Source organism: Coturnix japonica, chromosome 2 (assembly GCF_054131305.1).
Source record: "Coturnix japonica strain WE chromosome 2, WE-NBRP24, whole genome shotgun sequence".
Classification (NCBI taxonomy): Eukaryota; Metazoa; Chordata; class Aves; order Galliformes; family Phasianidae; genus Coturnix; species Coturnix japonica.
In genome coordinates, this window is record NC_140664.1 from 109,292,925 (window position 1) to 109,308,736 (window position 15,812).

The window sequence follows — 15,812 nt, forward strand, 5'->3', positions numbered from 1 at the left end:
CCTCGCTGACCAGAAGGACTTGAAACCTCTGCCCTTGTCAACTAGTGCAGCAGCTGCCACAGCCTATGTTTAGTGGTAACTTGATGGTCTACAAAATTGCATTCACCAGTTGCTCATTAGAAGGATGAGGGTACGATTCAGTGCCTTACGATCTGAGGAAAGTATTGAGGGCTGGCTTTGCTCTGCCCAACTGCTACTCTGGAGAACCACTGTGATGGTGGCAAGGCACAGATCCAGGCCCTGCTGCTGCTTATGGCAGAGCATCCCAGGCATGTCAGTGGAGGCACTTCCCATCTGCCTGCTCCTAAGGCTAGTTTTTTAATCTTTTAATTATAACGCCTATATTTATCAATTAAAAATTATCCTAAGGCTTGTTCTATCACTGGAATCAAGGTATCAGCAAATAGAGGGGTTAGATCATGTAGCTATATAGCATTTATATAGCTGTGAGGGTTTTGCTCTCCAAATTGGTTCTTGAATCAGGACTTAGAGAAATACAAGGAGACTGAGAATGGTGAGTTGGGAATGCCCCTGTGTGTGCTGAATCTCATTAGGGACGCGCAGCCTGAGTAGGAGCTCTCCACAAGCTGTATTATCTGGGCCACAGATTAAACTTCCGTTTTTAATTACTTTGGCACTTGAAAGCAGAGATTGTGTATACACGTAGGTATTGTGAGGCCGGCAGAGGGCTCTGTGCGCCCGCCCATGGGCCGCGAGGGGGAAGGGAGCGGTCTGGTAAACAGACCGGGAATTGTGGGCTCGGGCCTTTTCCTCAGGCTTTGCACCAAGGCTGAGATCAGATGACTCAGTCCGGACTCATTATTTTAATAGCCTACAGCTAGTTCACATAGCAGCGGGAGTCCACAAAAAAGGCATTTAATTGTTGAAACTCAAACTGGTACATTGTAACTGCAGATTATAGTATTCGGATTTAAGTGATTCAAGTAATTTATAAAGCTTTTGCACAAGCAAACAAAGTTGAAATGCTGATATTGTAATAAAAAGTAAATAAAACATTCTTTTGTGCGTTAAGACCCAATTAAAGAGCATGATTTCATTTAACAAACTTAAAACAGGCAGGTGATATTTGCCAACATGACTACAGCTGTGTTTTACATTAGGAAATTAATTAAAATAGTCATTTATGCTTTTTTTCCACTTACAAGCGTCAGGCCTTTCTGTATTACACCATCTATTTTCTCTTCAATCATTGTGTTAGGGCACGTTTGTGATCCATGGTAGCGGGCTGCATTGCAGCGCTGTTTTTCCCCAGCCTAATGAAAACCCGTCTCTATGCAATAACGCCGGCGAAGCGAAGCAGATCAAACGGCGCGGGAGGAACTTCCCTGCTGTCTGCCGCTCAGATGTCAGGCCCGTCTTCCGCACCCTCGCAGGGCTTCACTCCGAGCTGAGGTGGAAGGGTGGCTGCCAGCGAGGGAAATGGTGTCTGTTAGACCCAACCAGACCAAGGGGTTCGCTGCTCTTCTAGACAGGCCTGGTTCTGGTGTGATAGCACGCCCTGAGGCTCATGGGATAAATGAGTTTCAGAATGCAGATCTCCTTCTTTTGGTACCTCACAGCTGAATAACAGGACCTCAGAAGTTATCCTCGATTCTTAGGTACTTGTATTTTTTTCCTAATGCAGTGATTCCATAATGAACTGTTAACTTACTGATTCCTCCCAGGCAAATCAACCTCACATATAGAAAGGTACATTTTAGAAGTAGCATGTAATTACAGAAACAAGCATTTTCCTTCTGCATGAATGAGCAAAAACATGAATTACTGTTCTCTTCGTTCTCTGCTTTCCCTCGCCTGCCTTCACCTGAAGTTTCTCATCTTTTAGGAGGAATCTTTCCCATCAGCTCTTTTACAAATGTGTGACTAATTGCTGTGGAGTTCAGAGCACTGGGAATGTTCAGTTTGCCATTTCAGCAAGGGTGGGTTGTTAGCAAGTTGCTATCGTCCTTCCAAACAACTCAAGAATCTGAAAATTTGGTTTATTAAGACCAGACATTTCACATTCCTAATGTTAAGATTGCTGCAACTTTCCATTATAAGCTTCACCCCACCCAGGCCTCTGAATACAGATTTATAACTCATTTTTTTAATAAATGTTTTCCATCTAAGCCTGTGCTTAGATTTTAAGCCCAGACCAGCATCTTTTGAACAGAAGGCTCCTTCTCAATGCAAGGGTTGTATTTTGTATCAGTGTTTTCTCAGCTAGGTGCAGTGTTTGTTTAAAAATAAACCATGACTGCACCGTGAGAGACTTTGGGTTCTCCATATTGAAAAGGCAACCAACTTAAATAGGTTTTGAGAGTTTATTTAATTATCCAGGTTATCATTGCCAGAGTTTTATCTTTGTCGTATTTCTCTGAATGGGTATCCTGGATTTCATACTGTAGTGGTGCTGCTGGCAGAGCCACCGTTGGCAATGTGTGACACATTTGTGGAGGACCGAACAGTGTATTGGTTAGCGTATCCAGTTAATACTGTGTAAAACATTGGAGTCTGACTGATTTATGTACGGGATATTTGACATCCTCGTAGCTAATAAGGAATGTTTTGTGATAGGATCTATTTTTAAATTCTTCCTTGATGAATCTGTCTTCGGGTGTTGACTTGAATTCACAGAGGAACTTGGTGTGAAATGACACAGGAATACCATGACTTAAATGGAACATTACAGGAGTGAAATATTTGACATTTCGGCTCCCTGCTCCTTAAAGTTTAAAGTCCCTGAGGCATCAATAAAGCCAAACCAAGTCCAACAGTAAAACTGGATGTCACAAATGCACGCATCTATTTTTTCTATAGGATTGACTGCGAGAAGTTGATTTACATATATAGTTATAATAAATTCTTCAAGAAGGAAAGAGGGTGGACCAGTAATGGAAAAAATACGATATTTTAGGTTAAGCACATCTGAAAGTAAAATGTCCTACTGGAACCATGCAATTTGACAGTACTTGAGCCTGTGCAGTGAGCCAGAGCACGGCTGGTGCACTACTTAAGTCCTACGCCAGAACTACTTTGGGATTCGAGTCAAACTTAAGAGATACAGACCCCCTATTTCTTATTCCATGAGCAGCGTTATTTCATCTTGTTCGCAGAGACTGGGAATCCATTGAAGCTTCAGATTTCTTCAGATGAAAAAACAAAAGAAAAAAGCTGTTCAACTACACTGCATTTTCCTCCCGCTTAAATAAATGTTTAATTTTCGCTCTGCCTTCAAGAATTTTGCACTTCGATCATTCTAAAGCACGGAGTAGTCTAATAAAAAAAAAATGAGAAGTAGCAATATTTAAATTGAAAAACTGATATGGTAAGAGTATTCCTGCAAAGATACTATCAGTACTCTTTTATATGAGATCATCTTTAGCCTTTATAGTTATCCTTGCTGAGAAAATTAATTTGTTCTTTTTCTGCGTGAGATGCAGGTCTTGAAAGTGACGGTGTGCCTTTCTGAAGTGGTGCTTATTTAAATGTATGTAAGTGTCTTAGTGGAAGAACTGTTGTTAGTCACACTTTGTATTTCACATTATTGGTGTCTACTGAAATTCTCATTTAGAGCCGTCTGACATTTTATGGCACTTTCTTTCTGTATTAAGTGGGATATGAGCCAAACTGTAAGGATTTGTGAAGTTGTATCTAACAATTAATTAAGCAGCAGTATATACGTTGTGTGCTACTGGAAGCAGACAGTGACTTGTTTATCCATTAATGACTATCATAAGTAAAGCCGAGGTTGCTAAGTACCCTAATAAGCCAGTTGGTAAATGTAGGGAGGACGATTTCTGAACTGACGACTGCAGTGTTACGCTCAAGGCAAAGGGTTGCTGCAGCATCGTGCACATCTATCCCTAATGTGAGAAAGCCTGCAAATGTTTCACACCGTCCGAATGCATCTTTTCTGCCAATGGCAAAACTTCGGAGTTAGTTTGACAGCGAACAACTTGACGTAGAGGTAAAGCACAGCGTAGTTAATGGGCTGATGGGATACGGTTGAGAGGGTTGTCAGAACTCTGTCAGCTCCTATTTATTTGTAACAGAGGTGACTGTGCCATAGCAAACAGTGTTTGTCTTCCAGCCTCTCTCCATGGAAATTGCGGAGCTTGGAAGTTGCAGACAAGTTAGAGCTCCTTTCTGTAACTCACTGCTACAATTCAAAGCAGGGCAGAAAAACTGGGAAAAGAGTGGGAGGAAAAGAAGAGAGAAGTAAATATGTTTCTAATTTTTTTAGAAATCACTATTGCTCCTTTTAAGCATATCACTTATATTATCTGTTTAACAACAGAATGAAGCATTTGTGGGCTTTTCCTCAAGTCCCCATCATTGGTCTGGGGCATAAGTAACAGATTTTCACTGTGCATGAAATACCTGGAATAAGATTGTATCTTTCCTGGTTGCATTGCTGTTCTAATGTTTTCCATGCAGTCTGCATTTTTTTCTGATGTTGTTAAATATATGTATATATATTTAAATCAAGTACAGTCCTGAATTCTGCTTTTGTTACATGACAAACTAAAGGAAAGAAACAGACAAAAACCCACTTTGCTTTAAAAATAAAATCCCTCTTTGGAAGGTTTGGAACATTTGTTTCTTAGTAAATAACCTTTTTTTAAAGGTGGGGAAATGTACAACACTGCTTTGGGGCTTTGATTTTTTGAAATGAAAGATTACTTTGGTGCCCTGTGAAAAGATGTTCAGCTGGAATTAGTGTTAAGTGTCCAACTAACAGAAGAGAGGGGTGAAAAGCAGAACAAAAAAGTAAATCTTGGCAAAACAGAAAATACTAACATGGAATAATGAGAAATTAGGGCTTGTGTCCAGATTTACATTAACTGAAATGTGAATTGTAACTCACACAGAAGGTTTTGTTTACTTAGAAAATCAAGAAACATTAAATTCCTTTTCAGTACTTATAACTCTGTATTGATCAACTTATAAAGCTTATAAACATGAGTTTTACTGTGGGCAAGTACATGGCTTAGGATGATGAGATAATTGCTGCATTATTTTTATTCATTTGGAGTGATAATGGATTATTTGGCACGTTATTGCTCATTAGCTCCACTTACATGTATTTAAATAGGAAGTTTCCCAATCTAATGAATCCATTTTCTGTGGGAGATCCACAGAACATATAGTTGGTGGATGTTTTATTGTGTCTTATGTGACAAGCAGACAACGAAAGTAAATGCACTGAAGTCTTGCTCCCATAAAGCAGATTTCCTAAGGTTGCACCCTTGACTCTCCTGACTGCAATATGAATAAGGCTGCATGTTGCACTTTTATCAATGCTGCAGCAGAAACGCAATGCAAAGTCTGCTTTTAACCTTGTTCTAAGGGTTAAGCATTAATAATAATCTCTCTTACATCTGCTGAATGTGCATGTGTTGTGAAAACCGGTGTGTGTTACAGTATATTTTGTGGCGATAATAATTTTATCATCTTGAGTCAGCATGTTCAATAATGGAAATTGAAATAATTGTACCGTCAGTAAATTATTATATAAATACCAATAATGGAAAGAAATCTGAATTGTCAGAAATATTCCTTCCTTACAACATAGAAAGCTTCAATAGATCAGTGTGAATGAAGTACTGAGAACGAACGCTGAATTCATTTCTAAGATCTGATCTCATGAATGTGCCATGCTGAAGTCCAACACAGATGGCTGGTATTTCTGTAATGTATCTTGTGCTGAGTTCTTGTCCTGACACTTAAAAATACCCTTTAATTATGTGTTTGGTCTGCTTAGGGTAAGTGAAATACAGATCTGGGGGAATCATTGAAAGGGATTATTTTGTGGTTTTTCTTCCCCATTTTTTTGGATGCTTTTTGTGAAATTGGAAAAAGAATCAAAAAGTAATTTCACATAAATCGTATGTTTGTGGAGGATGTAGATACTGGTGGAGGAATGCGTGATTAAGCACACGTCTTAATTGGGCTTTGTCAACTGATGTTTCTTTTTAGGGTTTTGCTATGAAACTGTATTGGAAGATTTCTAAACAAAAAGGTGATTGACAGCTTCTGTGAAGCAACAGAGATTTTTTAGTGTGTTTTGCAGAATATTTCTGTTTCCCCCAGACTACAAAGGATGGCATGTGAAAGTGCTCGGGGGGGGGTTCATCAAATAATTTTGAAGCATTAGATGGTATGAGACTTGTTCATATCTTTGTTTCCTTGTTATCACATAGTGTGCAAGGCTTTACTAAGGGACATGGATTGTCTTTGCTTTGTCTCAGTTTCATGGAGTTCAATAGAGGAAAGCCTTTCATCCTTCCCAAGAGACAAGACAGCTCACTGCTGAGCTCTTGTGGCTTAGATTTCATCAGAGTTCTGCTTAACCCGGTAATAGTTCAACTTAGCAATTATCTCTTCTTCCCAGTATTAGCAAAACCAAACCTCACTGCTTTATCACTGTGTGTCATGCCTCAAGAGATGGATCCTCCTAACACCTCTTCATAGTAGAGGCCTCCTCAAGTTTTAAAATACAACTAGAGGTACTTCAGCCTAGCTTTTTTTTCCCCCTAAATGCTGTTAGTATGATGAGGATGACTGGGAGTGAATTTTACCATCCCCACCTCCTCCTTTCTCTTGGAAAAGCAGAGACCAAGAATTGCACGAAAATCTTGAGACAGAAGTGGAAATAAGATTAAGGGCAAAAGCAGATACATAACCAGCACTTTGCTCTCAGGGGCATAAAGCATAGCAAGAGAATTAATGTATGGCTTTCAGTATGTGGTTAGTCTAGTTTGTTACCATCGGTTGAGTCAGTTTGACCTCTCTTGAGATGAATATCATACACAAAGGGTGGCACAGAGCTGCTGTAAAACACACTGGATTTTTTTCTTCTCTTTCCATTCACTCTTACAGCTGATCAGCCGTCAGGTTAAGGAGCAGCCTGAGTGATGGAAGCTTAGCCTCATGTTCTCCTATTGTGGGAAAAGTGACAGGTTTGACAGTTCTCAATGCAGGTTGATGAAAGTCAACAAACACAATGAGCTTAATGTCAATATCAGCATTGTTCCATAATTAATCGTGTGATAATGAGAAGAAGAGTCAGAACTACTGCTGCTTTTTCATGTTATGGGCTAGTACAGCATGTCACTGGTGAAGCTCAGGGTGGAATGTATGCATTACTGCACGGTATTACTGTTGTGTTTGTTATTGTGAGGAAGAGGAGGAAAGGGTGTCTTTTATTTTAATCACCACACCATTTGTATGAAGGTACATTCTGTAGGACAAACTGTTTTTATGATGCCATTGCCCTTGGTCTGCGTATATGAGTACAGAATGCTTAAACTGCCTCACAATTGAACATCATAAGAGGTTTATCATAAACTAACTCTGACGTCATGATGTGAGTCATGGCGGGGCATGATCTTGAAACAGTACATGCAAGTATATTTAGCTCATGGAAATTTCTGCCAGTCTGTTCTTCTTCTGTTCACTCTTGATTTCCAAGTTGTTTTTTGAGATGCAGGGCTTGGGAGGAGGAAAATGTACAGACGTTGCAAAGCTTTGATTTTAGGAGACTTTCTAAATTTGAATGTTGCCTCTGCTTTTTTTTTTTGTGTGTGTGTGTGTGTGTGTGACTTTTATGTTGTTAACAACAGCTAATGCTGATGTATTATATTGCCACCTATATGGAAGGTTGGGCAACACTTTCCATTATAAGACTGTTCAGTTGCTTATTATGTTGCCAACGTTCAGCTGTTTGGGCTGAAATTTTCCATGCTGGGTGTCTCCTTCAGGCTGAATTTGTTGGGAAAGTTTCAATAAAAATACTCAAACTATTCCAGGGAATGAGAGCAAGGGGAAATACTTTATTTTACTCATGTTTATTGAAGTTTGCTGCAAGCAATTGGTTCAGCAATCATAGCACCTATGTGCTTGGGAGCGGGGATTTGAATTAATAGGAGGGTGAAAAGGAGAGGGGAGAAAAAGTATGAGTGGAAGAGATTTTTTTTCTATTGAATGGGCTCCTCCTTGATATGGTGAAGCACATGTATGGTGACACACAAACCCCGTACTTGTCAAAATATGATTGAGGAATGACTGGGAATTGAACAGTTGTTCTGCTTGTTCCAGTGTGCCTACATGGTATATTGGGCTAGACAGAGCTATGAGGTGCAAACAGAATCCTGTGTAATAGGGAACTGTGACTATAAAAGCTGAGTAGTGGTGAAACTGAATAGCAAGATTCTGGGGTTCAGAATGAGACTTGAAAACAACAGGAGACTGACTCAGCAAGGAGACAGGATGGATCAGAAGATAATGGGAGAGACTATTAAGCAAGGTGAGATATAACCTAAGTGGTATTAAGACAGCCTGTTTTAGTTACAGTTCATTGTCTGATTCCCATTCATCTTGTGCATTTAAATGAGGCAGAGAAAATTGTGTGCAGTCATGTAAGATCAATATTCGACCATAATTGTTTCATTTTGTGCATAGTTGATGTTGCAGCCATAATGCACGTTCAACGTGAAAATTGAAGCTTTAGTCAGAAATGTCGTTCTATAGCCATCATTAAAATGCTTATCTTATAGGCTTTGAAGGGCACAACCATCGTTAAGCACAAATATAACATAACGTTTCAATTAGAATACTGAAAAATGTTTTATTTGATCTATTTAAACAAGATTTCTTTTTGAAAGCTTAGTACTGACAGTGCTTCGGCAAACATATAGGAGATTATTTGGATCTGAAAAGGTTAATTTCATACTTCACATATCAGGAACTGAACTTTTCAACACACTCTGCCTTCCATCTCTCTCAAGTTTCAGTGTAGACAACAAATGACATTTTGGAACATACCCGACATGCTTAGCCCAAATGGGAGTGAGTTAACAGGACAGGGAGAAGTTTCACATTTTCCTGATTTTTATGGACCTCAACCAGACTAATTATACCCCAATATTATTTTAACATTGTTATTCATGGCTGAGTTCATTAAATAACAGCATTCATGCTGGTGCATTTTAACGTCTCACGCTTGAGGTTATCATCCAAGTTCTAAAGGATTTATAATGTTGCCATAACATTTTCATAAGGAATAAGGCTTCCCATCCAGAAGCAAGCACACATCATACTACAGGTTCCAAACACAGTGAATTAGATGTTTCCTGGTGAACAGAAAGTAAATGTGTACTGAAAGGCCATTTTATTATTGCTTTTCTTTTTTTCCCTTTAATGAAATTTAGAATCCTGTTTGGGGACTGTTTTGCTAATAATATCTCTACCCTGTTGCGAGAAAAGAAATTTAAAACTGAACTGTTACTATGGATATCTTCTTTTTAAATATTAACTTAATAAAAATGCCATATCTGTGTTTGACATGATGCATTGACTCTGTTACAAAGAAGATAAGCTGTCATGTCATATACCTATTTATTAATGTCTGCAGATTGTGTGTTGATGGTACATATCATGGCAGAGATCCACTTTTAATGCCCTCATGGTATGGTTGGACGGGATGCATCTTTATTATTCTAAGGATACTTGAGTTTTTGTGCTGCTGTGTTACAATACCTCGATTGCTTTTTCAAACAAGCTGGAGGTACAGGCCAATATTTTCTTTCATATTTGACATACATGTCTAAAAGCCCCTTTTTTTCTTCTTTTATTTATTAGTACCCCTCTAGTTCCTTACATTTCACCATTCCACAAGAGCTGGGTTTTTTAGAGCTCTCTCTGTAAATACTATCTAATATGCATGCACTCATAAGCAGCAGGTGCTGTGAGCAGTCACAGAATGTTGGGTTTCCATGAATACACTGATTGACATTAATTGAAACTGTTGTTTGAGTCCGCAGAAGAAATGAGACTTTCTTGTAGCACTGTGTTGTAGATTGTGTGGTATATCTTGTATTGCTGTGAGACCCAAGGTGACTTGATGGTCAAAGTGATGGCCCTGGCATCATTGCTCCTCACCTGTGCACTACTAGTTTTGGGTGTTTTATGTGCAATCATTACAATACTGCGATCTGCAGAATCACTTTGTCCAACCAGCCAGCAGCCTGCTTCTTCATACGCTGACTGCTGTGATCCCTTTTCTCAAGTCTGTTGCTAACTGTACATCTATCTCCCAGCTCTGTGCTGGTTTTGGGGCTGCTTTTATGTCTTCTAAACTAGTGGGACGTCACCTCACACAACAAGCCATTTGGTGTGACTATTGAAAGATAGCCAGGTTGCCCTTACTTAGTCCAATACAAATAATTGCTGGTAATTTTTGTCATTCTGTTTCCTTACTGGATCACAAATAGGAGTTTCTAGGTGACAGCTGGCTCCAGGGCAACTGCAGCATATAGTCAGCAAAGAAGTTCTCACTTATCTGAATACGCCCATCACAATTTGCCAAGGTTGTAAGTTCATCATTTAAACCTGGGATCTTGGCTAAAATCTGGCTTCCTCTGAAATCAGAGAAACCTTTGAGAGTGTAGATGTGGCATGAAGGACATGTATTAGTTAGCATGGTGGGTATGGGTTGATGGTTGGACTACATAATCTCAGAGGTCTTTTCAAACCTTAATGGTTCTATGTAACTTAAACATTCTGTATCACGTGTTATTATATTATTTACTGACAGACATAGTTTATGCCTTGGCATAACAGCAGAGGACCATGCAGAATAAAAGATGATTTTCTTTGGGCTGTCTTTTTATGAATCTTTCAAGATGGCTCCTTGTTCAGTGGAAGGGAGAGCAAATAAGGATTAGAATTCTACTGGAGAAGTCATGGCTGATTTTGAAGCTCCAGTTGGTCAGTGAGCATGTTACATAAAGCTTTCACTCTGGCAGCTGTTGAAGTCTCTCATCCTCATGATTGCCCTTTTTCTAGGTTTATGACTGATGCTGCTCGACGTGAGCAGGAGTCTTTAAAGAAGAAGATTCAGCCGAAACTCTCTTTGACTTTGTCAAGCACAGTGTCCCGTGGGAATGTATCTACTCCACCTCGCCACAGCAGTGGAAGCCTTACTCCTCCCGTCACCCCTCCAATCACTCCTTCCTCTTCGTTTCGTAGCAGTACTCCAACAGGTAAGCATATACTGTTTGCTTATACCCAAATCAGCTTGCATTTTTTCTGTGCGGCTTTTGAGAATATTTATTTAGAGAACAGCTAAGCTCTGAACACTCTATTATCTTCTCTCTGACGGAGGTATTAATGTACTCTATCTGCTCAGTGTAGCAGTTTCCATGAGTTATGTATTAGTATCTTTTACAGTTTTGATTGAAGTCAGCCAGCAGGCTGAAAAGTCAGCACATTTTGTCGATAACCAAGTTATCCAGATTGTCCCAGGTATAAAAATCCTGGGAAGTTTTTTTCACTGCTTGAAGAAACTGGAAGTTGCTTGCTATGTTGAGCCAGATCTCTTGACCGAAGTCATTCTGGTTTACATTAGCTAGGGATCTTGTTTCAGACAGTAGCGATACGCTTCAAGTTAAATTTCATTGTCATGGCAATACTCTTATCTTGAAGGTGTTTGGGACAACTTCAGATGTACCACAGATAGTGTTTTTTTGTTGGTCTGCCACAATCTATGCAGTTTTGTAATAAACAGAATCAACGTATTCCTCTTAGTAAGAAATAGCATTAGTATGCCTGCTTTGATAAATTGCCTTGCCATGTATTTTGTGTAAGCTATTTAACATTTTGGTATTAACTACTGAATGATAAAGGTGCAGTGGTCCATGTTTCACTCTCTAAGTTCTGAAATGAACGGTTTGTTCAGAATGTCCCTGGATATGAAAAAGGGAAGCATGTTGAGTTATAGCTAAACAACAACGTCTGAATGTAATACAGAAAATTTAACAAGTAAATTTGTTTTTAATCATCTCCACTTTGGATACAGATGTCAAGGAATTTCTCCTTCCATTTGTTGTGTTTTGTTCAACTTCTACTGAGTAGGCTAATTCATGATGTGGTCAGGTAGCACAACTCTGAATGCCTTTCAGGACCACCGGCTATCTGCTGTTTGAAATACACTCCATTAAACACTAAAGAGAATTTATACTAAAATAATTCTGGTTTTGTTATTTATATAAACTTTCAGTCTTTTAAAGTTATTCAGAATGTTGTTTTACCTGCAGTTAGGAGAAACAGTTTGTTTTGGCTAAGTGAATTTCTAAGTTAACTGAGTCCTGCTTGCCAGGTTATAAATAATAGCAGCTTCCACTTTCTGCATTCTGTGCTATGAGTTTTCACTTGGAGCCATATTCCAAGGTTAGGATTTGGAATAGTGTGATAGCAAAAACAACATATAAAACAGAAAATGTTTCTTGAAGATGTTTGGTTTCTTTAAAATAATAATAATAAATACATAATAAATAGTGATTATTAATTGAATTATATTTCAGCAGAAACTTCTTACTTCAGGATTTCCATTTTTGTCATCATACCAGTTTGTCTGGACCTGAAATAAGCACTGTGATTTCTGATAACTACAGAATTTCTCCTAGCATTTTCTTGGCATGGGATTTTGTTCTCAGTTACAGTTATAACATACATGCATATTTATGTATGTATATGTATGTGTATATATACATACATTTGCACTCTAGATGTTCCCTGCTTGATCAGAGGGATTAGAGCAGATGACCTCCAGAGGTCCCTCCCAATGCTAACTATGCTGTGATTCTCTGTCCAGGATGGTTCCACTTTAGAAGGCAGAGAGAAAGCATTCCTTAAAAGCTGATGAGATGGCATACAAATATCTGCATGTCCCTTAGCAGAAAATAGCTGTCCTATATATGGTTGTTTGCCATTCTTTCTTGTAGCACAATCTGGGAACCTTTTGGGTCCCACTTTCCAATTAGTGTCGTCCGTTTAGGTTTGCTCCTTCTCTTGGCCCCACTGGATGTGGTGGTCTTGTCTTGAATAAAGTGGCCTGAACCTCAGTTATCTCTGTGTATGTCCTTAGAGCGTATGTCCCGCCATTGCCCGATGCTGTTCAGCTACTGTTGTCATTTTTCAGCACAGTGCAATTTCATATAATGATGTCCCATCCACACACTGAGTAGATTTGAACCCACTTAGCTTATGAAATTTGACAAGAAACAGTTTGAGGTGGTTTGGCTGCAGAGAGTGTTTGTTAAGCATTGCAGTAAAAGCGTATGCCAAAGGACTACACGCCAGATTCTCAGACAGAGCTGAACAGCTTCCAAGTTGACACACATAGATGCTGCAGATGTTACATGCGTATGTATGCCACCTCCTTGTGTATAAATGGCATTATTCACAAATGGCATATCTGGCAGAAATACGTAGTGAAGAAGTGTGTTCTTGAAGGCTTTTCTCAGGTAACAAGGCAGACACACATTTATCTGCAAACTCCGTGTGTGTTAGTCCCCTGAAACTGCCCATTTGTGATTTTGGTGGGAAGCAGAAAGGCAGCAGTTAATTTTCTATACCTCCCCTCTGTTCCCTCAGGGGTGACTGGCATGTGCCATCTCTGCTTACACTTGGCTTTTTGTTCTGTCTCCTGTAACAAGTTTTCTCTTCTTCCCAAGACCTACATCCTCCTATAATTGCCTACAGTTCACTTTAAGAAATTTGTTCCAGTTTTTGTTGTAACAATAGTGTCTCCCAAGAGACTTCGTTTAGTAGGCTTAAAGCTCTTGTTAGGATTCGCAGGCGGGATTTAGCAGAAGAAATGGCTTCTATCGGTAATAGACTCCTTAGGGTGCATGGGAAGTAGAGCTAAGTAGCAGCAGCACACAGCTTATTTTGGAAAGACATTAACATTCTCAAACATTGAAATATCTTTCTTTAAGGAGCACTCAATTAAGTCACAAAAACTTGTGTTGCCTTTATTTTTAAATGTCCGTTTGAAACCCACAAAACTAATGAAGTCTGGTTACGGATGAAAATGGGGCTGACGTTGCATCTTTAACATACACTGTTAATTTCTTAAACATTTTTATACATCTGTGTGGCTCTCAGATTAAATTTCCACCCCTGATTTCCTGGCTTTTGAGTGTAAGTCAGAGCATCGACGCTCCTTTGAAAACCGTCGTACCTCTTCATACTGAAAAACTTTAAAAAGATTCAGTGATAGTGATTTGTTGGTAATTCATTATAAAAATAACCTCATCCCAGTTTTAGTTACAAAAGTAGTTCATAGTAATGTGCCTCAAACTTAAAAGCTAAAATAAACAACAGGGTTTTTTGCATTGAAGAAGTGTCAAAAATCATCTGAAGTCACTATTTTGTGTTTGTTTTCTTTTGTATATGTGACTTTTTTTTCTTGATTTTTTCTTTTTTTTTTTTTTTCTTTTTTTTTAATGATTCCAAACCTGGGTTTGTAAATTTCAGCCTGGAGTGAATTTTTGGCTCTCTTATAAATCCTAAAGCAAGGGTTTAATACTACCAACTGGCTTTTTAATGGCTCAGCCCTAAGTCTTGTCCCTTTCACCTCCCCCAGCCCCTCTGAAAGCTGGGATATTTGGAAACCTCATAACTGGCATTACATTTTGCTCTGAAGAAACTGGCTCTCAGACCTCCTTTCCTGTTTATTTTGATTTTAATAGATTACAAGGTATAACGTTTATGCAGTTTTAATAGGTTTATAAACCTACTTACTGCCTGCTTGCATTGGGCAGCTGATGGCAGTGAGTCCTGGCAACAAGCATTGAGGATTCTATGGTTGGCTGCAATAGCTACAGCCGTGTGTCAGTCCTTCCACTTGTAAAGGAGATGAAAGGGGTAAGTTTTCATGGGTGGTCAGAGCTGACCCTACCAGGGAGTTGGCAAGGCCCATTTTGATTTGCAGCTGTCATTTAAATAGCTGACTACCTATTGGTTTATCTTACTAATTAGGGTAAATGCCTTCCTGGGGAGTCACATTTGTGCAGTCATTGCTGATTGACTTCATTACATAGGTTTTACATTTCTATTATATGGCCAACATCTTTGAAATTTCCACCAGCCCGATCCAAATTGTCCCTATTTTCCACCCAGAGGAAGCCCCCAACTTTTTGACCTCTTCCTTTTTACTTTTATTCTTTGTTCTTTCTGTTTATTTTTTTTTTTAAGTAAAATATGAAATTGATAATTAATTTGCTGGAAAAAAAATACTTTGTAGAATTGAACATTTAACAAATCTAAGGCTAAACAAGTAATATAATCAATCAGGCTTAAGGAGTCCAAAAAGTAATAGTTTAAGACATAAAGGAAAACTCTGAGGCTTTCAGGTTACTTCTATTGATGGAGCAACCCTTGTATTTACCACCCAGGGATATTATTTGAATAATCATTTGGCAGATCTGTGGCAACTGTGTAGTTTATAGTGCATGTCTACATACAGTGCATAGAGCATATCCATAGCTGAAATCAAGACTACTTTGTAGCCATGTCAGTAATCCTAAAGCTGCACCATTTCAGCCAGTTACAATATATCATGTGAAACAGGCTAATATTTTTCTAATAAATCATACCAGTGGTGAACCATGACTTACATAATATATGATTTAAAGACAGGACGTGAAACTTAATATTTTTTTTCAGTTAAGAAAAATCAGTCCTCAGCTAGTGCGTATTTTCAGAGCCTGTTGTAATAAGTACTTTCAGTACTCAGAGTAACCGAACTCTTAAATCTGTACAATGATTTTAAATGCTTAGTTGTGTTGTAGATTTAGTTTCTCTTAAAGAGAATCATTCCCCATTCACTCTGCTGCAGAGTGTCTTCTGTGATTAATACCGTGTATGTATAAATTTATGTGCAATAAAGTTAATAGATCCTTACAACTCAGGCTATTAATCTTTCCTCTTATTCAGTTGGATTTTGTTCAGTTTTCAAATGC

At 38.7% G+C, this 15,812-nt stretch overlaps 1 protein-coding gene across 5 annotated transcripts in view; it reads left to right on the forward strand.

Annotated features, from left to right (window-relative positions):
• Positions 1 to 15,812, forward strand: part of JAZF1 (JAZF zinc finger 1) — a 155,192-nt gene that overhangs the window by 116,880 nt on the left and 22,500 nt on the right. For 4 of the 5 annotated variants that reach the window (XR_014942970.1, XM_085538439.1, XM_015853732.3 and 1 more), the window contains one exon: positions 10,852 to 11,048. Coding sequence is in view for 4 of the 5 variants with exons in the window: in XM_015853732.3 (XP_015709218.1) it covers positions 10,852 to 11,048 (197 nt within the window). In the remaining variant the exon portion in view is untranslated. Of the gene's footprint in view, positions 1 to 3,829; positions 3,971 to 10,851; positions 11,049 to 15,812 lie in introns of those variants that run through there. The other variant, XM_085538440.1, reaches the window with a different exon arrangement.